Source organism: Hippoglossus hippoglossus, chromosome 3 (assembly GCF_009819705.1).
Source record: "Hippoglossus hippoglossus isolate fHipHip1 chromosome 3, fHipHip1.pri, whole genome shotgun sequence".
Taxonomy (NCBI): domain Eukaryota; kingdom Metazoa; phylum Chordata; class Actinopteri; order Pleuronectiformes; family Pleuronectidae; genus Hippoglossus; species Hippoglossus hippoglossus.
Window position 1 is genome coordinate 3,531,296 of NC_047153.1, and position 24,275 is coordinate 3,555,570.

General features: G+C 42.8%; 2 protein-coding genes across 2 annotated transcripts in view; both read left to right on the forward strand.

Moving 5' to 3' along the window:
- The first annotated feature begins 1,530 nt into the window (after positions 1-1,530).
- Positions 1,531-6,674, forward strand: htatip2 (HIV-1 Tat interactive protein 2). The gene is made up of 7 exons (XM_034579974.1): positions 1,531-1,885; positions 2,685-2,874; positions 2,986-3,093; positions 4,382-4,519; positions 4,630-4,691; positions 5,234-5,474; positions 5,753-6,674. Exons 1-6 carry the CDS (start codon positions 1,758-1,760, stop codon positions 5,448-5,450), a joined length of 843 nt encoding a protein of 280 aa, XP_034435865.1. The 5' UTR covers positions 1,531-1,757; the 3' UTR covers positions 5,451-5,474; positions 5,753-6,674.
- A 2,319-nt stretch (positions 6,675-8,993) lies between these two features.
- The window catches only part of prmt3 (protein arginine methyltransferase 3), a 47,501-nt gene continuing 32,219 nt past the window's right edge, over positions 8,994-24,275 (forward strand). The window contains exons 1-10 of the mRNA XM_034579961.1: positions 8,994-9,065; positions 9,281-9,389; positions 10,934-11,016; positions 11,109-11,158; positions 11,303-11,408; positions 11,539-11,704; positions 12,196-12,337; positions 14,262-14,327; positions 15,979-16,100; positions 19,835-19,934. Coding sequence (XP_034435852.1) covers positions 9,044-9,065; positions 9,281-9,389; positions 10,934-11,016; positions 11,109-11,158; positions 11,303-11,408; positions 11,539-11,704; positions 12,196-12,337; positions 14,262-14,327; positions 15,979-16,100; positions 19,835-19,934 — 966 coding nt within the window. The 5' untranslated portion in view covers positions 8,994-9,043. The remainder of the gene's footprint in view (positions 9,066-9,280; positions 9,390-10,933; positions 11,017-11,108; positions 11,159-11,302; positions 11,409-11,538; positions 11,705-12,195; positions 12,338-14,261; positions 14,328-15,978; positions 16,101-19,834; positions 19,935-24,275) is intronic.

The window sequence follows — 24,275 nt, forward strand, 5'->3', positions numbered from 1 at the left end:
GAAAATACAGAGAGAGGGTTAAGATGGTGAATATGACGGAGAGAATCAGAGCAAGGCTTCAACTAAAGATGGAGATCGACACTTCTCGTGCAGGTTGTTTACCAGAACTATGGTATTTAAGATAATCATTTCATATCCTCATATTTATATCTATCACGATAAATGTCACATTATTATTTCCTTTAAGTTTAAAGACTGATTTGGGCCCCGAGTGGAGGCTTGGTTTAACCTCCTCACCGCTGACACGATGCAAAACAAACATTGATGTAACGTTGATATGCAGCTCTGCAAACAATTAACAGACTACTGCAAGATTATGGGTTTCTCTGGTTTTACTATTGACAATTATTTGTTAAATAAAAAGAAAATGTTTGTTCTATTCTCTAAACCACTGACAACAGACAATGGAATGAATTGGGGACCATGTGGGGATTCAGACGTGGATTTTAGACAAATCTGCTGTTGTCCCCTCCAGATCTCCAGATGTATATTTGACTTTTGCTATATTGCTATTGATGAAACTGATAATAACTTTGGGTTTCATACTCTTTAACAAGTCAGGTTTGAGGTTCTAAATTTAGATTAGTTCTTAATTTATGAATTTAGAGCAAATCAATCAACTAATCAATGATAATTGACGTCTAAAAGTCAACTTTATTGTCAATTCTGCTATGTACAGGGCATTGAGATGCTGTTTCTCTCTGATCCACGATGGGAACATATAAGTAGACAGAACATATAAGTATGCAACATGTTAACTACTCAAAAAATAGTACAAAGTGCAACACGGTAAGCAGTCAAAAGGCTGGAGTTCAAAAGTACTTAATCAAAAGTAATAATAACAACTTTACTTGTATAGCACTTATCTAAACAAGGTTAGAAAGGGCATCAAAAAATCCAGAGCAAAAAACCTATGAACTAAAATAAAAGGTGTTCGAATCAGTTCAATTCTAAGACCCAAATCATAACATATTAAGGTTGAGACCTTCAAATGTATAGAGAAACACCCGAGGGTACGCTGAGGCTGAAGGTAAATCCGACTGGCTCGTATGGCAGCACTGTGAAAGTAAAAAACATGGCGGCCTCCGTACAGAGGACCCGCTCCAGATGTATTTAAATATAAAGAGCTCATTCTACGGTAAAGAAAACAACAGTTCGTACAATTTAGATCTAACACACTATAGTGAAAACATCAGTAGGATTATGTTATATTCTATTTCTGCCGATAGATCCCTTTCACCTAAATCGTACACCCCGGACCTTTAGGAAACTACATGAAATATGGCTGCAATAAAAGAAAGATAAAAAGGAATAAGTCATAAGAAATGTAGTAAATAGCAGCAGCTGTAGAATCTAAACATATGTAAATCAGTTAAAATCATATTATACATCTTTTATGTAAAAATGTGGGTGAAGTTTTATGGGTAAATGTTTTAAGTAAATAATAAGAAGGGATATTGTGAGGGTCTCATTCAAAATGCGCATGCGCAGTCCACAGATAGTTATCAGTTTCCCGGAAGTGAGGATAAGGAAGTGTCTCTTCCTCCTTTTTCTGACAGTTTCAGGGTTCACCTCCGAACAAGCATCACACATCAAACACACAAAAATGAACCGACAAACTACTTTGTGACACTGTTGTGTTTGTGGCGCCTCGCGTGACCAATAGCGCCGATTTCCGTTTCCTCCGCCCCGGGCAGAGAGTCAGGAAGGCACGTGGAGCAACCAGGAAGTGATCCAGCTGTTTCCCACTCTGAGCGATGCGTGTCGGGGAACATCTGGTCTCCAGCCTGGGAAAAGCCGCCGGCCTCTTGTCAGTCTCTGTGCTCGTCCTCGCGGTGGTTCTCGGGTATTTCTTCCAAGACCCGGATCCGGTTCAGTTCTTCAGGTAAATGAAGGGGTGGGGGGGGGGGTTTCTGCGTGTAACGTGGGTTTCTGCGTGTAACGTGAATGGGGATTAAAACAAAGCTAATGTGTTTATATGATGGGAGTTATTGCTGATCCCAGACCCGCAGATCAACACTGTAAACACCGCAGAGAGGAGGGGATTTCACCGAGGAGCCGTCAAACCAGACTGCGTCAAACCGGACTCCGTTAAGAAATCCAGCAATTTAAAACTTCCTCTCTTATTGACAAACATATCCGACATTTAAAACACAATTGAGTCTGATTTCCTATTTGTCTGCATCGTCTTATTAATTCGTCTCAAACTGCAAACATCTACATACTAGTTTTCTTACTGGCTTTATTATTGATTTTTTTAATTACAAATATTTTAAATATTAGAAAAGTATATGTAAATACAACAAAACATTAAATATAATTAAGAAAACCTTGATTAATAAATGTATGCGTGCTTCACAAATTCCATGGCAAAAAAACAAATGAACTGAATTAAAAAGGTATTAAGTATAATCACCAAATCATAAAATATTATGGTCGACACCTTAACATTTATAGAGAAATAACAAAATACGTATTCATATATATATATATATATATATATTTATATATATTTGTTGGTGTTTGTTTGGTTATTGCACTTCATTGTTGTCTTCCACCCTGTTGGTAAATGTTTACAGAGCATATTTCACATATGCACACACTGCTCAGATTGAAACAACGGTTTGATTTTAGTATATAACCTACAGTGCTAACAGAGGAGTTGTATGTGTTGTGGTGCACAGTATGGCCGAGGACATGAAGACCCTGGAGGAGACCTTCCGGCAGCAGAACAGAAGCTGTTTCGTCCTCGGTGCGTCCGGGGAAACGGGCGGTTTGCTGCTTCGAGAGCTGCTGGAGCGAAACGTCTTCTCCAAGATCACGCTCATCGGCCGGAGGCAGCTCACCTTCGAGGGCAAAGCCTACGAGAACCTGGTCGGTCGGCTTCTCCTCTGGTCAGCTGACCGCTTCTCTTTTGAAATCGGAGACTCCCATCACCTGAGATCCCTCGTGTTGACGGTGGACATTTTGCTTCTTTGCCTCCAGGTACAAGAGGTGGTGGACTTTGAGAAGCTTGATGACTATGCCGCTGCCTTCCAGGGCCATGATGTGGGCTACTGCTGTCTGGGAACAACCCGGGCCAAAGCAGGGGCTGTGAGTTAGACTTCCTTAACCTCTACAAACAGATTCTGCGTAATCTTTGGGGCGTGGGACAAGACTTTGCACTCGGAGGCCTACTGGTTGCTTATCTAGTTTGACCAGTCATGTCTGAGCAGGCTTTGGTTGCCTTAAATCCACGTGTAGAGCAAAAGAGGTGGAACACGTTGATGCAAATTAATCGGCTGTCAGCGCTTTCACCCGTCTGCATTCATATAGTGTCGTCTGCACCTGGAACACTGACAAACAGTGTCACCGCTTGTGTTTTGTGCGGAGAAACCATTTGACCCGTGTGATAAAAGAAACTAGTTGTGTATCGTAAACAGTTTACGCCCTGGAATATTCGCAGCTGCCCCCCAGAGGCTAATCCCTGGTGAGTACTTCACACGTGAATTCATCGGGATTTTACAGTCGCACTTTTCTACTTCTTGGAATTTGATGGATTCATTCAGTCAGTAGGAATGACTTGGCAATTTCCAAGTAACTAATATTTCCACAAAAGCACCACAAAAATATATGTACGATCAAGTATATCAGAGTATTAGTGTATATGAAGTAACAAGAAATTGCTGGACAGAATACTTTGAAGTAATCTTGAAAACAACAAGGTAATTATTAAGTTTGTTCATGAGAGCACTAACAACTGTAAAATGTCCTGCTCCGGTCAGAGTCCTTCAAAAACAAACTTCATCTATCTTGTGTGTTTATGTGAAATTAATTTTTAAAAATAATGATCCCTCAAATATCAATATTGGTTTTACCCTCTAAACTCCGCTGGTCAGGCTGTAATCTCCTTCTTACATGACTCACTTACTCTGAGTCACGCACAGTTGTTTCATAAAAAGAAAAAATGTGCCTCGCAATGAACGAGCAAACTTTATTCTCAATCCATCAAAACAAAAGTACCAGTGTTTGGCTCTCAACTTTAGATTTGCAGATAAATATAGTAATAGCTTACTCTTTGTATACTTTGTAAAGCGTATACCGCTTTCAAGGCAAAGCGGGCAACTCCCTTTTAATACAATCAACCTGCACCGGACTGCACACACACCATAAATGTGCCTGATTTATCAAAACAAGATATTACAATATGATCGTTTTATTAAAATATTTGGAAATATAGTAAATAATACATCTGAATTACTGTCCGGCCATAATTATGACACATTTCTCACTCAAACGATGATTTAATTTGTACTTTCTTCTAATTAATTACTTTACTAATTATAATTTCAATTTGTGCTGTTGTCAAAATGCTGACAAAGTAAGATTTCTTTTCTTTCAGGACGGATTCATCCGTGTTGATCACGACTATGTTCTAAAATCAGCCGAGCTCGCCAAGGCAGGCGGCTGCTCCCAGTTCCACCTGGAGTCGTCCAGAGGAGCCGATAAAAACAGCAACTTCCTCTACCTCAAAGTCAAGGTATTTTATTTCCCCTTCTCTCCGCAGCATCGAACACAATGCAAGTCTTTTTAGTCGGCTTTAGTTTCCTGGTTTGAACAGAGATCGACATGAATGGATTCTTCTTTCAGGGCCAAGTGGAAGCAGATATTGAGGCGCTGGGTTTTGAGAGATGTGCCATTTACAGACCAGGGTGAGTGATTGCATTGACACAACACAGACTCACACTTTCATCATAATATACACAACAGAGGTATTGTGTAAGCAGACTTTTTTTCCACAGGGCCGATACCAAATATTTGCGCAGATATATGCATCCCTTATTTATTTTTTTTTACATATGAACATGATCTCGTCAGGAGGCGTACGGGTGGTTTTCAACGCACTGAGGAGTTTAAGAGATAAAGATAAAAGTAAACAGGCCACTTGTGACCCCATGTGACTTTTGTTTAAAATCACGGATGGACCATAATAGTGCGGTATGAAATTTTTAATGTACCAAATTCAAAAGGATAACAAAGTCAACTTTTTCAACGTGGTGCTGACCATACAAAACATGTGATCGCACCCTTTTGCGTCATACAAAGTGTTGATTGTACTTGATCGTACTCCTCTTCTCAAGTCGCCCTGTTCTAATATAACATCTGGTCTGTGAACGGGTTTGTTTACGATTAACGACCCGCTACGAATCTCGAAAATCATCAATACCTTTTGTGTGTTTTCGTCCTCCATCAGGGTTTTGTTGGTCGACAGGCAGGAGAGTCGGCCGAGCGAGTGGCTGGCCAGGAAGTTCTTCAGTGCCGTCTCTGCCGTGCTCTCTACGCCCATGTCCATCCCGATCCAAGAGGTGGCAAAAGCGATGGTATCGAACACTCTGCGTCAACCCGAGCAGAAGACGGAGATCCTGGAGAACAAAGCCATCGGCGAACTGGGAAAGAGTGCGGAAAAATAGGAGAGGAGCAGGGAAACCACACAGGTGAGAAAGATTTTTACCTATTTACACTGATCATTGCGTTTAGGCGTCAAGCTTCCTGACACGAGACGACTTGATGACACCAAATCTCATGACTGGGTCTTTGTTGAGCTGTTTACACTTGACACAAGACACTAGTGAGGCAGCGCATCACGCAAACCTCTCCACACAGAAAAAGTACTGTTTTTATAACCATTAAAGTACATTCATGTATTATTTTAGCCACGTTGAGGTTCGGGCACAAGTTCTTTCCGTCTATTAATGTTACTTTCTCTTTTCAGATCATTGCAGCAGATGTACGGGGACGACAACTGCTCAGAAAACACCATCAGGATTTTCTTTAGTTATATTGGATTGTAAATTGATTCATCTGTGAGTTCTGCCGCTCTCAGAAAAACCAAAAGATGTTCCTGCGAATGTACTCGGGTGTTTATCTATTTATCTGCTTCTTTATGGAGGAAACAACCTGTGAAGGTAGTAAATTATTTCATCGTGACAAATTGTATATGGGTTTCTTTTATCTTTATTAATACTGTAATGTTTTCATCAGGGAACTGTCGTCAGGCTTTTTGATGTCCTCCACTCGCGCTGTGGGACGACAGCTTGAATCACTGCCTTAACATAATCATCGTGTTTCTTCAACACCAGAGTAAAATTACACTAACATAAGGGAAATGTTTTCATAAAAGCTTCAGTATATCAATATAAACAGTATGTGATGTCTTAGATATTATATGTACCGTATATAAACAATATCTTGGCAATACTTCATTAAAGATAATATTACCACACAAATGCCATCCACTGAGTTTCTGTGATTCCAGCAATAGAACAAGTTTTGGATAGACTTTGCTTGTATTGAATTGTGTCTCCATGTTTGTGAAGCCAAATAACTTAACTGGTAAATAGCATGTTTTATTTTTGATGACGATAAACAACAATTTATGGGAAGGTAGGATTCCTTAATCTTTGTTGTTTTTCTTGTTCGTCTTTTTTAAAACAAAATCATCCCGGAATTTAGAAAGCTTTTCTTTAACCCTTTATTTAAAAGTCTTAAATGTTCTGTTTTTATTACATATATTTCTCTTTGCTTTTTATTTCTGTTAAATGTGATTATTTGAGACTGATTTCCTACTTAACATCGTTTTAAATGAGGGCAAACTCAGCAAACCTCAAGTATAAATAAAGACCTGAATGAATGTATTCCCCTACTTTAATTTAATTGTCCCATTACTGTGTTTTGCAGTTTCTCATTACTCCATTTAAAAGCACTTCACGTTGCTTTTGTGCTTGAGAGATAATATTCAAATAATTGGTTTGTTCTAGCAGCGCCCCCTTGTGGCTAAATGCGGCTAAACACGTTGTGCATGGATTCTTTCTCTTATCAGGTTCTCAAGAAACTGAGCAAAATAATAATAAAAAAAAAATTCTACGTACTTTATTTGCTGCAAAATGGAAAGAAAATATAATTCTGTAAATAAAGGACAATCTTTTTCTAAGTAAATGGAAAATAAAGCACGTGTATTGGTTGGTGACATCATGTCTGAGGTTAAATTCATTTAAAACAGATGATGGTTCTCTGGTAAAGTATGAAAACATGTTTAGAATTATAAAAATAAAGAACATTAAAGTTATTATTACTTACATTCTCATTCATTCTACTTAGTAATATATAGTATTTTTGTTTATAATTCATATTGTAGTTGTTTATTATTTAGTTTTATTTTATATATATTATTTTAGTTTTTATATTCTTTTTCTTTTTTTTGCTTGTGTGGTTTTCAAATATTTTTGAGCATGGCTAGAAATGAGCTATTAGTTATTAGTGATACCTGTACATTAACATAAAAGAATCAACAAAGTTTAAATTATCGTTAATGTAAAATTATGTATAAACTTTTCTAGTAGTTACTCTGGATATTAATTATCTTAAAAAAAACCTGAACTTTGAATCACAGAATAATGCAAAGTTCTACTAAGAAATTATTACAAAGAAATTATTACAAAAAATGGTAAACTACACAAAATGTATTATTTCTTCTTATTAATCTTTAACTGTATTTCCCAGATTGACCAGAGCTCCAGAGCAGAAAGTAGAACAAATATAAAATCCCCATAAAGTGACCGTGAGCAGGGTCGTTTACCTCCAACAGAATTAGTTTGCAGCTTCCTGTGGAGTTAAGGTAGTTCGCTACACGGGAAGCTAATTTACTACTGTTCTACCTTAGCTACACAGTTAGCTTGGGCTAATTAAGCTAGCTAATTTACCACAGTTAGCTTCATGTGTAGCTACCTGTGTAGCAGACATTTCCCGTAAACACGGAGCAACATCTGGGTGAATGATGTTTCTGGTGTCATGGTGAATCTCTCCACCTGCTCCTGGTAGAAAGGTCTGGTCACCTGGTTGCCTGGTTACCTGGTCGCCTGGTTGCCTGGTCACCTGGTCACCTGGTTGCCTGGTCGCCTGGTTGCCTGGTCACCTGGTTGCCTGGTCGCCTGGTTGCCTGGTCACCTGGTCGCCTGGTTGCCTGGTCGCCTGGTTGCCTGGTCACCTGGTCGCCTGGTTGCCTGGTCACCTGGTCACCTGGTCACCTGGTTGCCTGGTCACCTGATTGCCTGGTCACCTGATTGCCTGGTTGCCTGGTCACCTGGTTGCCTGGTCACCTGATTGCCTGGTCACCTGATTGCCTGGTTGCCTGGTCGCCTGGTCACCTGGTTGCCTGGTTGCCTGGTTGCCTGGTTGCCTGGTTGCCTGGTCACCTGATTGCCTGGTCACCTGATTGCCTGGTTGCCTGGTCGCCTGGTCACCTGGTTACCTGGTCACCTGGTTGCCTGGCCACCTGGTCACCTGGTTACCTGGTCACCTGGTTTTTAACTACTCAGTGAAACCTTCTCCGTCTGGACCATAGATCTGAACAATATCACACGTGTGTAGCTTAAAAAAGACTCATTAACACAACTGGACATGATGAGACTTCTGTCAATGAAATGATAGAAAATTGCAATTTCATGGATTTTCTTTATTATTATTATTATTTATTTTTTTAATTAACTACATACCACATGTAACCAGATCTATGACGTGAACCACCTTGGCCAAATTAACCAAGGAAAGATTTACTGTTTAAAATATTTTTTCCATTTGTGAAACGTTTAATAAATAATTAATTTGTGAAAACACAAACAATTGACCACTCAAATTAAATACCAATTTATGTTAATGTATTTTTGAATTGTTGTATTGTTACTTTTATCATTTACTATTTGTATGCCTTAATTTATTAATATATTTTAAATATATATATTTTTAATTGTTTTCTCTTATACATGTTTTGACTTATAAGCCATAATTTTAATAACCTGCGGTCGACTTGTCTTATATTTTTTGTTCAATACAGCTCAAACTAAATAAAACTGAATAAATAAATATATAAAATTAAAATAAATAATCTGGCGACATCTCGTGGCGTGTATGCGGAAGTGACTGTTTGATGAAGCCACTCCCACTTACCGTGTCACTCCTCTACGTCACCCGGCGTCACCAGGAAGTGCGCTGAATCCACGCAGGCAACATGGCGGAGTCCACAGACGCACGTGAGTGTTGTAAATATTAAACATAAACCTGTTCAGAAATGACATTGTTTCTGTGCAGCGACGCGTTTCTCGTGCGCGTGTGTTTTGCGGTTTGTTGCGTTTGCACGATGCGTCCGCGGCTTTTGCCTCAGACGTCATTCATCAGAGGAAACTGCTGCAGAGTCTGAGGTGTGAGTTTCCAGCTTCGTGACTTCCACAGGTTTTTATTCCCACAGGCGACGAAGAGATGCCTGAGCTCTCTGACGAAGAGGAGGATGAAGAACAGTGGCTGGAGGAGGAAGAGGAGGAGGAGGAGTCGGCGGTCAGCTGTCTGTTCTGTGACAGGTGAGGGGGATGCTGCACATCTGGAGGAGACACTGCAGATAACACAACTCACTACAGTTGTACACAAGTTTGTATACTGTATATTAAGTTGATTTTTGAAAGAAGAAGAAGCAACCAGACGTTATACGTAATAATGATAATAATGCATTTTTATTTATGGGCCCCGTCAAGATTCTCACGACTTACGACTTATCTTCTATGGTGGCCCTGAAGTGCAAATCCCAATTTCAAATCCCAAACCCCAACACAAAATAATAATAATTATAAACTTCTAACGGTAAAGCACCTTTCATACAGGACATGCAGCTCAAAGTGCTTCACATACAATACGGGTGAAAATAAAAAAACATGTTCAAGTGTAATTCAAATAAGAAGAGAACAGATTCTATAGAAACATAAGAACTTGTTAAAATATCATTTAACGAAAAAGGAAACATAAAAAGCAGAAAAGACAGTGATAGAAACGATGTGGGCAAGTGCAAGATCTAGTTAAAGGCTGAAGTGAAGAGAAACGTTTTCTTCTCCGATAACTAATACATTTTTGGTTTCAGCAGATAAATCAGCTGCTAATTATTGCTCTAATAGTTCAGACGTCGCAGCTTTCAAACGCTTGTTTCGTCGGTTTCCTCATCTTGACTGATGACCTTTGAACCATTGTTCCCTCAGATCAGAAGTTACATGTTTACACACCCACCTGCCCTCAGAGTGTCAGTGTTGTTCAGGTCAGTGGTGCTGGTGGTCGTACATGTTGGAGGTTTGTGTTCCTGCCTCAGTCCGTGCAGCGTTTCCTGTGCCGCTGCCCAAACAATAACATCTCCACCCCCGTGCTTAACAGCTGGCAAAGAGGGGCGGGCGGGGGGGGGCTTCATAAATCATCAGAATATGTAATTTAAGACCTGCTGCAGTGATTCTCTTTCCTGAGGTGAAACTGAACTGAAGAAATCCACAGGAAGTGTTTTCCAAGCTTGTTTTGTATTTTGCTAAATACACTTTCATTCATTCACGTCAGTCTCCTCAAGACATCGGAACTTTGACCCTGTTGTTACTTCATAGACCAAAAAAAAAAGTTTTTCACTTTTAGTTTCGATTTAAAAACTCAAAATCTTTCCAGGGAATATTTTAGTTTAATCTCGAGGGGAAAAAACAATTCAGACCTTGTTTCCGTTCTTCAAAAATACCACAGTGACATAAATCAGATATAAAATCTGCGAGTGTGGACTCAAGAAGAGTTTGTTATAATTTAATATATCATTACATATTCATTTGTTATTACCATGTATTCATACTGAGTATTCAGATTTTATTACTGCATATTTATCTTATGTCTTTTATCACTTCTCTACTTTTATATATGAACTTCTTTGTTATTCATCTTATGTGCTCTTATAACCGGTTTGATAAAAACATCTGGAAACTTGTAGTATTCTCAAACTTCAAGGTTTGATTTTATTAATGTTACATATACATGTGTAATAAATACAGGTATAATGCTTTAGACGCAGTTGTTTTACAGACCTTTTCCCTGCCGTGTCTTTGTCGTTCAGGTCTCTGAGCTCGGTCCCTGCCACCTTGCAGCACTGCACAGCCGAGCATCACATCAACCTTGTGGACGTGATCAGAAAACACAGTAAGTACACACTGACGCTCTGAGCCTCACTCGGGAATCAGGACGACACTTTTATGTTAAAATGACTCAAACCCCTTTTTTGTGCTCATCAGGTTTAGACGACTACGGATACATCAAGATGATCAACTTCATCCGGTCAAAAGTAAGTAACTTTAATCTCTCTGGTCTCTGATGTGATTCAACGACACGGTCCAGAGTTTAATGTCACTCCCTTCACATCGTATTAGATCAGAAAATAACTGCATAAAGATAGTTAAGTAAAAAAAAAAAATCGCTGTGTTTCTAGAAATGTGATGCATCCTGTTTGACGGGGCTGTCGGACGGCCCCTTGCCCTGGGAGAGTGAAGACTTCCTGCGGCCTGTCCTCCAGGACGACCCCCTGCTGCAGACAGGTACAGTGGCCTCTTCAAACTAAAACGATCTCCGTATCGTACTGTACACTTGGCATGTGCATGTTGGTGTAAACAGGAAGCAGCTTGCAGTTGCCTACTGTTGTCTGCCCCCTGTCTGTCTTTCTGCCAGATCCTGAGGAGCTCTGTGACAGTCAGGGGTCAGGTGTGTCGGCGTGCCCGTCGTCCGGGGCTGGGTCCCATGATGCACTGCTGCAGAGGGCCCAGGCCGCCGAGGAGAGAGCCCGTCAGTCGGAGGAGGCGTTGTCCCGCGCCATGGACGACCTGCACAAACTCAAGTCAGTGACGTTTCTGCAGATTCTTGTCTAACCACCGTGTCACCGTGTGAGAGGAGCAGGTTTTGCTTTTAGTTTATCCCCAGCATGTTGCTTCCCCATATGCACCACCCTGCGAGCGCCAGCAGGGGGCCACAGTGAACCCAGTATTGCAGGAACACCAGCTTGAATACCTTGTGGAAGAAGTTTGGAGGAAGGGGAAAGATAAAAAAAAAAAGGGTAGGGGAAAATTCCACTGCAGCATAGAGGTGAAAGTGAAGAGGGGAGGTAGGGAGGGAGGGGGGGGGGCAATAAGGGAAAATTACAGAAAGAGTGAGGTTGTGTGGTGGGGGGAGGGAGGGGGGAAGCTTTGGAAGGCAGTTAGAAAGATGAATGCCTCCCATCTCCTCCATCTACTGCTACGTCCTGCATGAAGGTTGTGTGTGTGCTCTCTGCTTCTGTGCCACGTTCCGATACGAGAAGTCAAATGCAGGATGTGCGCCGGGTTCTTTCAGGCTTCTGGCTCAGGGGCTGGTGCTGAATGCAGCAACGGGCCGAGCCGGTAACCTGGGCACCGTGGCCGAGCTCCGGGAGGACGAGGACGAGGCCTACTTCGGCTCCTACGGCCATTATGGCATCCACGAGGAGATGCTGAAGGTCTGAGTTCTGCAAACACACACACACACACAAACACACACATATAAAACGAGCAAAGCGACCGGGCCTGCAGGTCTTTTTACTGTCGAGTCGCGCAGCAGGATTTGCAGAAAAGAAAGTGGGCTCATCAGCGTACGTCTTGGCTGAAGGATTCCCATGTAGCGCTGAAATGGGAGATGATCATCATTTATGCAAACATTGATACTGAGGACGGGACATTTTTTCTCAAAAGTGACACATCAGCAATAAGCGCTCTGTGCCCCCATGTGAGACGCTGGCGTCGCTGCTGCACAGGAATACTCCAGATGTGGAAACGAATTTGTACACTGCATAAGTGTCAGCAAGCTCTGTGTGTGTGTGTGTGTGTGTGTGTGTGTGTGTGTGTGTGTGTGTGTGTGTGTGTGTGTGTGTGTGTGTGTGTGTGTGTGTGTGTGTGTGTGTGTGTGTGTGTGTGTGTGTGTGTGTGTGTGTGTGTCTACTTACCGCAGTGCTTAGATATATTCCCCCTGGCCGTCCTGATTGGTGCTAAGCGCTGTTAAGTTTTGCGTCGTGTGTGTGCGTCAGTCTCCAACGTAACCTCAGGAGGGGTCAGGGACACGTGATGTGAGGACGCTGCAGGAGACTGTGGTCAACTTCTCTACAATGTGGCGTCAAGTGCATCACCTATGACGCACTCTGAGAGAGAGAGAGAGAGAGAGAGAGAGAGAGAGAGAGAGAGGATTTTCCACCCCTGCTTTTAAATGCACATTTGGTGGATTTAAGGATTTTAAAAACTCACCTTGTCCTTAAAGATTTAATATGAAACAATTCTTCATTAAAAAATAAGTTTTTGTTGACTTGTACAGTGCTTATAGTGATTATTTTGGGCCCGGGACAAAGGTGATTGATTACTAAAAATGAATTGCGTAACTTCTGCATGCACCTCTCACACACACACACACAGACTCAGCTGACGTCTCTGAACACTAAGCGGACTCCCTGATCACTGTAACCAAATTTGTAGGGGAACAAATTCTGTCCCAAGCTTTTTGATCCATATAAACAGCTGATCACTATATGAGGTTTCCACTGTACTTACAATATCCAAAATGTTTCCAACATTGTTCAAATCCAGAGAAATCCCCCCAATTTTATACGAGGTAAGAGGACGTTTTATTTTTGTCGCCTTTTTACCCACGTAAAAAAATCTGCTTCATCCGTGGCTTTGTACGTCTCTAACTTCCGAACTACGCTCTCCTCGTAGGCCGTGATTATTTATTTTATTTATTGCTGCGTAACGTGAACAAACACCTCGTCCGTGATTATGATTTGTGCCCGAGTCACATCAGGTACGGAGTATGGAGGTGAAGACAACTACTCCCACGATCCCACGCTCACTACAAGCTCCTAAACCCAGTCATGTATTGAGCCCGGATTAGTTTGAAACCACGTATTGAATCGTTTCCTCGATCCCACTGTATCTCGCACTCAGGCATGTTCCTGTCATTTCAACTGACTGTGTAGCGTTTCCACCAGAGAGGCGGCGGCGCCGGGGCTTTCGTGGGGTCGATTTTGATTGGCAGGTTAATTAGCGAGCGCTGACCTGACCTGCTCTGGGAGAAAAAATCTCTTCCAGTTGCATTTATCAGATTGAATTTTCTCTTAAATGTCCCAGAACCCCACATAGTCTGTTTATGATCTGCACTTATCTGAGCCTTTGCATATGAAAGCCTTACATAGCATGCTTTTCCCTGAGGGGGGGGGGGGGCGATAAGGTCGGTGTGGATCCAGGCTTATATCTCAACATAAACACATGTACAACTTGTAAAAAAGCAAATGGTTTTCAAAAGGTCTGATTTATGGCCCTTTTCCTTTATTCCACCAGTGTGTGGAGTTTTTTTTATTTACGTGTTCTTATTTTTTTTCCAACATTTTCTCTCCACAGGACAAAGTGCGCACGGAGAGTTACCGAGACTTCATGTACCGCAACCCTGATGTGTTCAGAGACAAGGTGAGCTGGCTAAACAAATGCAAACAGATCTGTGTGTGTCTGTGTATGTGTGTGTGTATGTGTGTGTGTGTTAGCTGGCGGGACGTGCAGCAAAGCTCGCCAACAGCAATGACCGTGTGCATTTTGCAGGAAAGACATTAATAAGGCCGGTGATGGTGTCGGATTTAAAACACTGCGCGACTTTATTAGCACCTCGAACGTCAGCTGCAGAGAACTGATAACAGACACATGCAATACACCAGCAAACCCATAACACCCCCCCCCCCCCCCCCCCCCCCCACCGTCCAACTCACCCCCACCCACCCATCCTCCACCCTCCTCTTATCCATTGGCGTTAGTTGCAGGAAGCAGTGGCCTGTATCGTGGCCATCCATTATGTGGGCGGCTGCTGGTTAGTGCGGGGATGAGGCTGTGGAGGAGGGAGGCAGGTTGCGTTGATGGGAACGTACATTATCCCTGTCAGAGCGGGAAGGGAAGTGTCACCTACAGGACGCGGCAGATGAAGAACAAAACGGGAGGTTCGTGTTTCGGTGCTGTTGGGACGGGGGGGCGGGGGGGGGGGGGGGAGCAGAACGGGAGGGTGGAGAAAGGAGGGAGGAGTTGAGTGTTGTGTTTTGTCAGCAGTGTGTTGGTAAACCTCTGTGAACCCATAAAGGCAGCGGGGATGTTTACAGGGGAGTTAAAGCTGCCTCAAATAGAGACGCAGAGAGAAAGTGTTGCGTATAAATGGGTGTACAGTCACTGCAGCTGTGCAGCGGCCGTTTAACACCAGTCAGGGGCGAATATGAACAAATCGACTGTGACCTATGGGAACATGAAACGGAGGTGGTTAAAAAACTTCAGTGGCAGGAGTTGAAAAGTTTCCTGGGGGAACCACAGAGATTTGATTTGTTGAAGCGTTAACGTGGACGTCCTGACCTTGTGGAAACCAAAGCAAGCGAGACGTGCTAATCGAAGTATAAGTACAATCCTTCAAAAGAAACTTCCAACGTGCCGCGTCAGCTTCGGAAACACTTTTCTTCTTGTTTCGATTTTTTTCCCACGTTCATGTATATGATGTTATGATGAGTCCTGCATCATATGTCAACTTTCCAAACAGTGTGTGAATGCAGCCGAATGTTAAAGCACCAGAATTTAAAAGTAATAAAGACAGAGTTCATGTGCCTTTTTATATCTGAAGGTGTAAATGTTTTTGAAGTTATAAAACCATGCACAGTATTCTGTGGGTATACGTTTCCTTTTCTACAGAGCAAGCGTTGCAGCTCCTCTTAGATATAATATATATGAGAAAATATAAAAACTGCGAATCAACCTGAATCTGAATAACTTGGCCTTTTCAGTCAAAAGCCAATTTCCCAACACTTTTTAGCACAACCTGCTTTTAAAACTTTCTTTACCACCTGCCATTAAGTTATTCTTTAAATAATCCAATTTAACTTTTTTCACTTTCTGAAAATGCTGAACTATTGTCCCCCAGAAGGCTCCTTCTTTGTGTCATCATATCATTCACTCTTACTCCTAATTCTTCCGACATCAGACTGTGTGTTTATGTTTTATTGGACGTAATTGGTTCCATTCTCTCCCCCCTGCACACCACTGTCCAATCACAGACACCCTTCACTTAACTGTCCCACCCCCTCCCGTCCTGCAGGTGGTGCTAGACGTGGGCTGTGGCACTGGCATACTGGCCATGTTCGCTGCCAGAGCCGGGGCCAAGATGGTTATTGCAGTCGACCAATCAGAAATCATCTATCAAGCCATGGACATAGTGAGGTGAGACACCACAGATTCACTTACTCTCCGTCGCCCGCACCTGTCCGTCACGTGACCCTCGTCGCACACGTCATAGAAGTGTGGGGGGGGGTTGTCTTCCTCCCTTTGTGTGCAGCAGAGGATTGTGGGAGTAGAGGTCTGTGTGACCTCGAGGCACCTTTTATTTGTTGCAGCTGGTTGACTTCAATAGAGCTGCTGTCAGCTGCATGGCCATAACGCACGTAATTTACACCTGCGGTCGGACCGACTCATTCCCCCCCCCCCCTCGCCTCGTCTCCCTCCTGCAGGAGCTACAGTCCCAGGCCGGGCTCGCTCGCTCACTCGGGCGCCATCCACACTGCTACGTGTTCGTTGCATCAACTCCGCTACAGATTCCCCCCCCCCCCGGGCGTCCACACTTCTCCGGGGTTTTAGAGCCGCTGAGATGGAGAAGTTTGGAAACGCTGCTGGCTCCGCTTCTAACTCCCGGAAACGTAGACACTCACGACCTCTTGCTGACTGCGTCTTTTTCGGCCACGACGTAGCCTTCGCTGATTCGTCAGGCTGCGATCACATGACACATTTCCAACAACTGGCATCAGCTGCCAACAGTTTTTCAGTTAAATTCGGTATTTTACAGCGATACAACTGTTTACACGTGAAGGAGATTAAAATTGATCTGCGGCCAAAACACTTGTGAGGACAGAGATTGTTTAAAAAACGTCAAACACTCACCGACGACCCCCCTTTGCTGCTTTTTAATACATCTGTCGATTCCATTAGAGGTCCCGTGTGTTTCTGATTTTCCAGCAGCCGGTTCTCCACAGTGGCGTCCATTTACCTCCACCAGGGTCTCCACCGTCCCCACGTCTACCTGCAGCCACCTCCTCCATCCCTCCCCGGCCTCTATAATGCATTTTTGAGTTAGGAGCCATTATGACTGCCATTATTACCGTTATGTAAGAGTGTCGTATAAGCAAAACAACAGGGTTTGCTGAAGGAAAGGGACGTTTTAATTTTACAGCCCACTGACTCACTGTTGGGGTGTGTGTTGGCATGCAGGCAGCGTCGCAGGTTCGCCGGCGGTGAAGATTCAGCTAAAGAGAAGTGATGGTTGTAACCTCCTCGTCCTCCTCCTCGTCCTCCTCTTCCTCCCTGTCCTCCTCGTCCTCCTCTTCCTCCCTGTCCTCCTGGCGCCTTCACACTCCCACACACATGTAGACAAACACATAAAATGGAAATCGACTCTCCAGATCTAATGTTGTCTTGGGTTGTGATTTCAAAGCTTGTATTTCTTTGTGCGTGTGTGTGTGTTTGTGTTTTTGTGTGTGTGTGTGTGTTTGTGCGAGAGCCAGATCTTAATATCAGGATTGTAATTAAAGTGACTCCTGTTGGTTGGGCAGGAGCATCCATCTCCTGTCTCCACTCCGTCGCCGAAGTTTAAATGAAACGCTGAACGTGACTTTCTTCCTTCACAGTCACTTCCTTAATGGATAATGTCCAAATACTTTTCTTTTTTTTTTTCCCAAACGGCTGCGATTGATGGATTATCCGCTGAAATTCTGCGAATCGTGACAACGGAGCGGGAAAAAAACAGGCAATATTTTATGTGGATGAGTGAAATTTAACTTTTAATGGTGAAACGAAGTGAAGATTGACAGATCATCAGTCTGAGGATGTTTGTTTACTGTCGTTGGGCTTTTGTCATAGAATTCTGATCGTCCACCAGCCGGTCACAGTCGAGATAAAAACACGTAATACACGAGCAAAATAATGTTTTAAACAATAGAAGCAAGTTAAGATAATAAAAAGAACTATCAACACCTACATTTTAGGGAAATAGAATAGGATAAATGATAATAAAAATAAAATAGATATGAATAATTACTACATAAAAGCTGGACTCAATAGATGGTTTTTTTAATTTACATTTAAAAATATCAACATTCAACAATATCAACAAAGGATCTTTTATATTTTGGTGATTTCTTAGAAATTCTTAGAAATTAATTTACCTAGATTTTTAAACCTTGTTTTTTTTTAGTCCTTAACCAGAAAGAGAGAAAGTCAGTAAAATCTTAATAGACAATGGAAAAGTTATATCTTCATTATCTTTAGTAAGAATACAAATATCGAATGGGAAAGGCTTAAATCTACCATCAAATGACTGAGATGTTTTACAAAGACTCGTTTCCTATGATGAGCCTTATACACACACACACACACACACACACACACACACACACACACACACACACACACACACACACACACACACACACACACACACACACACACACACACACACACAAAGCCGCACAGATACTGACTCTCTCCCCAGAGTCCTGACATTGTCCTCTAAATTACCCCAATAATGAGATTACAGTGTTTCCCTCTCGTGAAAGGTGGAGGAGGTGGAGGGGTTGTGAGTGAGGGGTGTGTGTGCGTGTGCTTTTGTGTGTGTGTGTGTGTGTGTGGTGTGGGGTGGGGGGTGTTGGGTACTGGTAGAAGGTGATAGCAGCCATAGCGCTGCAGCAGGGGAGAGGGTAGAGACAGTTCAAGATAAGGATCGCTGCTACAGAAATGCACTCTGGGCCGCGGTGAGTAATTGTTCTGTCCTCAGTAACATTAGCTGTCATGATAATGGAATATTCACAGAGATTGATACCCGGACCGGCCGCTCTGAGAGGAAGGATCATTTAAACAGCAGCACTGCTCTTACTGTTCCTACCTGGGACTGACACCCCCGGCAGGCCCCACAGTTACAGCCCCCTCTCCTTCACACCGTCTGCACAGCTCAGGAAAGACGCGGAGCAAGAAATGTGCTGATTTACACATTTCAGTCGCTCTGAAGTCTGGACGGTTTTTCTGAGATTTACCAGAGTGGCTGTATGTGAGAAAGCAAACGTCCTGAGTCAGTCGCTGCGGATATTTTCCGGGTCTTCTCACACCGGCGGCAAATGTCTGAGTGAGTCCACGTGAGAATGCAGCCGGACGATGTCTAGACAATTCACAGCTAACAAGGGAGCGTGTTGAAGATGTTTCTCACAGAAGATGTTAACGAAGATGTCACCAGAAATGAAACCTCTTTTCCAGCCTCCTGCTGCTCCGGCTCTCACCTGAATGTTCTGGACGTTTTTTCTGTTGTGAACGTCAATCTCCTGCTTTATTCAAAGTTCGTGAACAGGCAAACTCCAGAAAATGGCCCAACCTAATTTTCCGGACATTTTCCAGAGTTTATGTCTGAACCGCTTCTGCCCGTGCTGTTCTTATACAGATTTTCAAACTTTTTGAACAGTGATTGTCAACCACAGCTGGAAAACTGGAAAGCACACTTTTGATCCGTTGGTTTGTTGGACGCTGATGGTTCTGTACGGCGGTGATGGAGAAGGTTGAATTCAGACACGATGATTCTCAGTTGAGGAACTTTAACACTGCTCAGCATCAATGTTTGTTCTCATCGTGCATTTGAGAAGAAATCGGTCCAATGAAATGCAGAGTTCATAGCTCTCTGACACAAACAACACCTAAGACACAGGGAAAGTGTTTGTGTCATTCTCACGTATGAATGTCCAGTGTCTGTCTCTTAACATGTCCCCTTATCTTCTCCCCTGGGGCAGAGCATGTCCGTATACATGTGTGTTTGACATATGGACACGACCAAGAAAATGTGCACACACACAGTCAATGCAAAGTCTCAATGATTTGTTGCTACATGATGTAAAACTGGTTTGACTCCTGCATGTTTCCCACAGGGCCAACCAGTTGGAGGACAAGATCACTCTGATTAAAGGACGCATAGAAGACATCAGCCTCCCAGTGGAGAAGGTGGACATCATCATCTCGGAGTGGATGGTCAGTCCTTGTTTACAGACGCACGCACATAAACATAATGTTGCAGTTTTGGGGAGGGGGGGGGGGGGGGTGCATGAGAGCCAATCAGGTTGAAGCCTCCTACTTCTAAAACGCCAAAAGTTGAGAGTTGAATGTTGAGTCAGGATGTTTAAATTTCAGGAGTTTGTCTCTTTTGCCCAAATTCTCCTGTTTTCACGAATTCAAACAAAAGGGGAGAAAACTTATGCTCGTTAAGTTTCTCTTCCTTTCTACGAGTATATAGCAGCTTAATGTTTAACCGAAGCTCAAAGCTGCAGCCGGAAAAAACCAAGGATCAGCAAATCATCACTTTAGAGACTCTTCAGTCGAAAGTTGAGCATTTTCTTCTGCAGAGTGAGTGCTCCTCACTTTCAATCTGCACACCTTATAAAATCCCTTTGACTCTATCACCCTGAACATCCCATTGAGCCACATTCCAATATCCAGCTGTTAAATGTTGCTCTATTGTTGGATCTTAAAATATATTTAAACATCGATGTACCTTTCGGCTTATTCTTAAGCCAAGAAGGGAAAAACACCCTGGAAACTTATTTTCCAGCCAACTTGAGAACATACTGTTTCTATGCACACACGACTGGAGCTCTGATGGCTCGTGAGTGGGCAGAATCCAAGGTTCCAGCAGCACTGATGCATGTTTGGAACACGGCTTAAAGAGGCCTAAACTCGACCATGAACTCCTCTGAATACCAAACCATTGAAGAGCAGTCTTCCTTCCCCTTGATGCCCATTTATCAGGGAGATCCTCTGTGGCGATACAGGCGGGACGGCCAAAGTTGAACGCACCGCTGAAGTCATCCCTAATTCATGAGCATCCCGTATCTGTCCCCCCTCCACCTCCCCCATCCATCGTGGAACCCCAGGGTCACGAGCAGGGGTCGCCAGCCAGAGCCTTCCCATCCTCTCGCCGGGGGAAATTGAAATTCGGTGGGTGACGTGCCGGTGGAACGGTGAAGGATAGGGGGCGTAATCTCTGATGACACTGGCTCACAGAGCGCTAATAAATCTAAGAATCCTCCAGTCACTTCTCATCACGGCAGAGATGGCAGACATTTCTCAGAGCGGCCGGGGCTTCAGAAGCTGCCCTCCGATCTGCCTGTGTAAAATGGAAAAATGACAGTTGTCAACAGGAGTGCACTTTCTCTCCGGTGTAAATGGCTTCCGAATGCATTCAACTTTAATGGCTTCGTCTTACAGCCAGGTAGCGTCTTATTATCTCGGGGAGAAACTGGAGATGTCATCGCTCCGGGATGTGATTTTCTTTTTTCGAGCATCAGATCTATTTTTCAGAGTTCGTCGCATGTTGTGGATCCAGGGTGTGTTTTCAGGGTTTGTTTAAAAGTTGTAATACTGATGTAATGTTAGTTAGCAAAACTCCATTTAGGCAGACTGAGCCCTAATTAACCATTAATTCATATTCATTATCCAATTTTGAACGTATCTTGCACAATATAATTTAACCTCTCTTGTTGATGCATTTTCAACTTAAATGTTTCCAAACATTAATTGGAATATTCCAATTTAACATTTCTACCAATAAAACCAACCATTAAATAGTTTAAAACAAGCAAAAGACATAATTTGACTTTCAAAACATTCAGCCATTCAATGCATTTCAATTTTGTAATGATCTTTCTCTTGGGTGATTTAAAAAAAAACACCAATAAAGCAAAATCACAGGAACCAGTGCTTGTGTATATAGACTTAAAATTGTATCTCATTCATATCTTATAGCTGCTTTAGATGCTGTGATATTCGTACAACTACATCTAGTCGTTTTTATATATTTTAATGAAGTACTACTACATAAGTCACTGCAGGTGCATGCATGTGAAACAGGCTCCTCCAGCTCTGCGCCCAGTCGCAGGAAACCCGATGTATTCGTCACTGAGACTGTGGCAGTAGATTACTGTGCGCTGCTGTTTGTTGGGTGGTGTCGTTATTTCTCACGACATGATGCTAAAAGGACCAATTCATTGTGAGTTTCTTTGGCTGCGCCGTTGTAATAAGGTACAGGAGTTTCTCCTCTGTTGCGTTTCTGACAGAATCACTGCGCAAAAAGAGTTTCCTGTCCCAAATTTAGTATAAAACCTAGAATGGAAACGTGAAGGATTATAACTTTTAGGTCACTTGTTTTACTCTTGGTTTAGTTGCTCTGTTCCCTTCCTGCATTATGACCAAACATCTTTGTCACTTGAATCTGTATAATTGTCAAATCACAGAAGTGAAACAGCATCAAAATGCTTTGTGACTTTCACTAATACCTTGGCCTGACTCTTCCCAAAATACACTCACACACACACACTCACTCACTCACACACACACACACACACACACACACACACACACACACACACACACACACACACACACACACACACACACACACACACACACACACACACACAGCAGGAGGCTTTGCAGAGAAAGGCCTAATTGGGTCAATGCAACGTAAGGGGTGTGCAGTGGGAGTAACTAAGAATAGATGAACATCTTCTGTGCATCGGAGTCCAAGTACATTTCTAGGAATACGGGATCGATTCGGTGATAAAAGAAACGGACAGAAGAGGAAAAACTCAATGGGAAGAGCAGAATGAGAAGCTTTTCAAACAGCTGCACGCAAATGAGTTGGTAGTTTAGAGTAGTAAGTAAAGTATGACAGACTCGTCAGTTATAAATCTGATATTTGTTCAAATGAATACCTACAAATCAATGCCTGGAGACGGAGAGGCCCTGGTTTTACTGGCAGAAGGAAAGAAAAACCAGAACGACATTCATCATCCATCATCGCATGTACAGTACAGTGATTGAACGTGTTGTGAAGAGGCACTCTGTGAAAAATGTTCAGGACTTTGAAGACGCATTCATTCTAGAGAGACAGTAAATCCCCCCCCCCCCCCCCCCCCCCCCCCCAAAAAAAAACCCAAACAGAAAATAGCTGAGGAACAGGATGGAAAATTTGTTGCTTCAACTTCGAAGTGTCAAGTTAAGCAATGTACACGATGTTGGTGTATTTTACTGAGCAGCTGTTTTACACAGTGAACGCAGCATTTTTGAAAATCCTGTCCTCGCTGGCGCAGATCCGGACGAGCGGGCGGATCCAGGAATGGCCCGAGATTTTATGATAATTGCACATTTTGATAATAAGGCGGGGCGGCACGGTGGGGCAGTGTTCAGCTGCACTAAACAGAACCCAGAACGTCATGGGTTCGAACCTGAAGGCCACTCGGTTTACTCTGGCTTCCTCCCGCAGTCCAAACACCAGCGGTGGAGGAAGTACTCAAACATTTTTTTAAAAGTACAAGTAAGAAGAAGTAAGTAAGTAAGTACTTGCTTTTAAATATACTTTAAGCACTAAAAGTAAAAGTACACATGTAGCCTATTCCCTTAATGCAATAGTCTACTACATCTTAATGGCCGAGTCTTAGCGAGTGGCCTCTTCTCTGACCCTTCAAGGATCAACAGTACAGATAATGGATGAATAGATGAGAACTAATTTGGTTGCAAGTAGCCGTATTATTCTTGTACTTTTAAACTACCCCCCCCCCCTCGACCTTAAGCGAGGCTGATGCCACAGAGCTGGTGTTACCCCCCCCTGGGCTCTTTGCATGGAGATGTGAACTCCAGCAATCAAGACGTTGATCTGCAGAACACGTATTGAACAGATGAGAAGCTTAACTGTCCGACACATTTAGTGGATTGATTGATTGATAATTCATCTTCCACCTCGTAATACAGGAAATAAGATAAAGTATTCCTTTAATTACATTTTAATCAATTTAACAGCCATTTTTTTTTTCAGATGCTGTTTTCCACTCGACGTTTTGTATGATTGTGCAATTATGGACAAGTGTTGACATCTGTATAATCAAGTGGAATGGTATCATAAACAGCAAATGTTCGAAATAATGAATATGAAGACTAAATACCAGCATGCTGTAGTTTTATAGCGATAACCTTAAAAGTATATTAGTTAACTGATGAGTTACTTACCTGATAATTAAAGGCTTTTTATGGTTCACAAACAAAGGATGATACGGCTGATGTTCAGCTGTCAGACTTGTTGGATTGAGCAGACACACGGTGGTTATGGCGCCGATAGACAGAGACGGGTGATGAATGTGGTGCATCTGTGGTGGTGGTGGTGGTGGAGGAGGAGCAGGGGGCAAATGAGTGTCTGCTGTGTGTTTGAGAGACTGCCTTCAGCTGAACCCCTGTCATTTCATAACTCACTGCATTGATCGGTCCGAAAAAACAAACAGTCCAGAGCAGATAAGAGAGAGTCTGGGGGCGCTGAGGAGGAGG

Bases quoted from the DNA above. Each gene is read 5' to 3' on its own strand.
- htatip2 (XM_034579974.1), top strand. From the start codon at position 1,758: ATGCGTGTCGGGGAACATCTGGTCTCCAGCCTGGGAAAAGCCGCCGGC. The intron at 3,094-4,381 runs GTGAGTTAGACT...CTTTTCTTTCAG, and splicing joins CCCGGGCCAAAGCAGGGGCT to GACGGATTCATCCGTGTTGA. The intron at 4,692-5,233 runs GTGAGTGATTGC...GTCCTCCATCAG, and splicing joins TGTGCCATTTACAGACCAGG to GGTTTTGTTGGTCGACAGGC.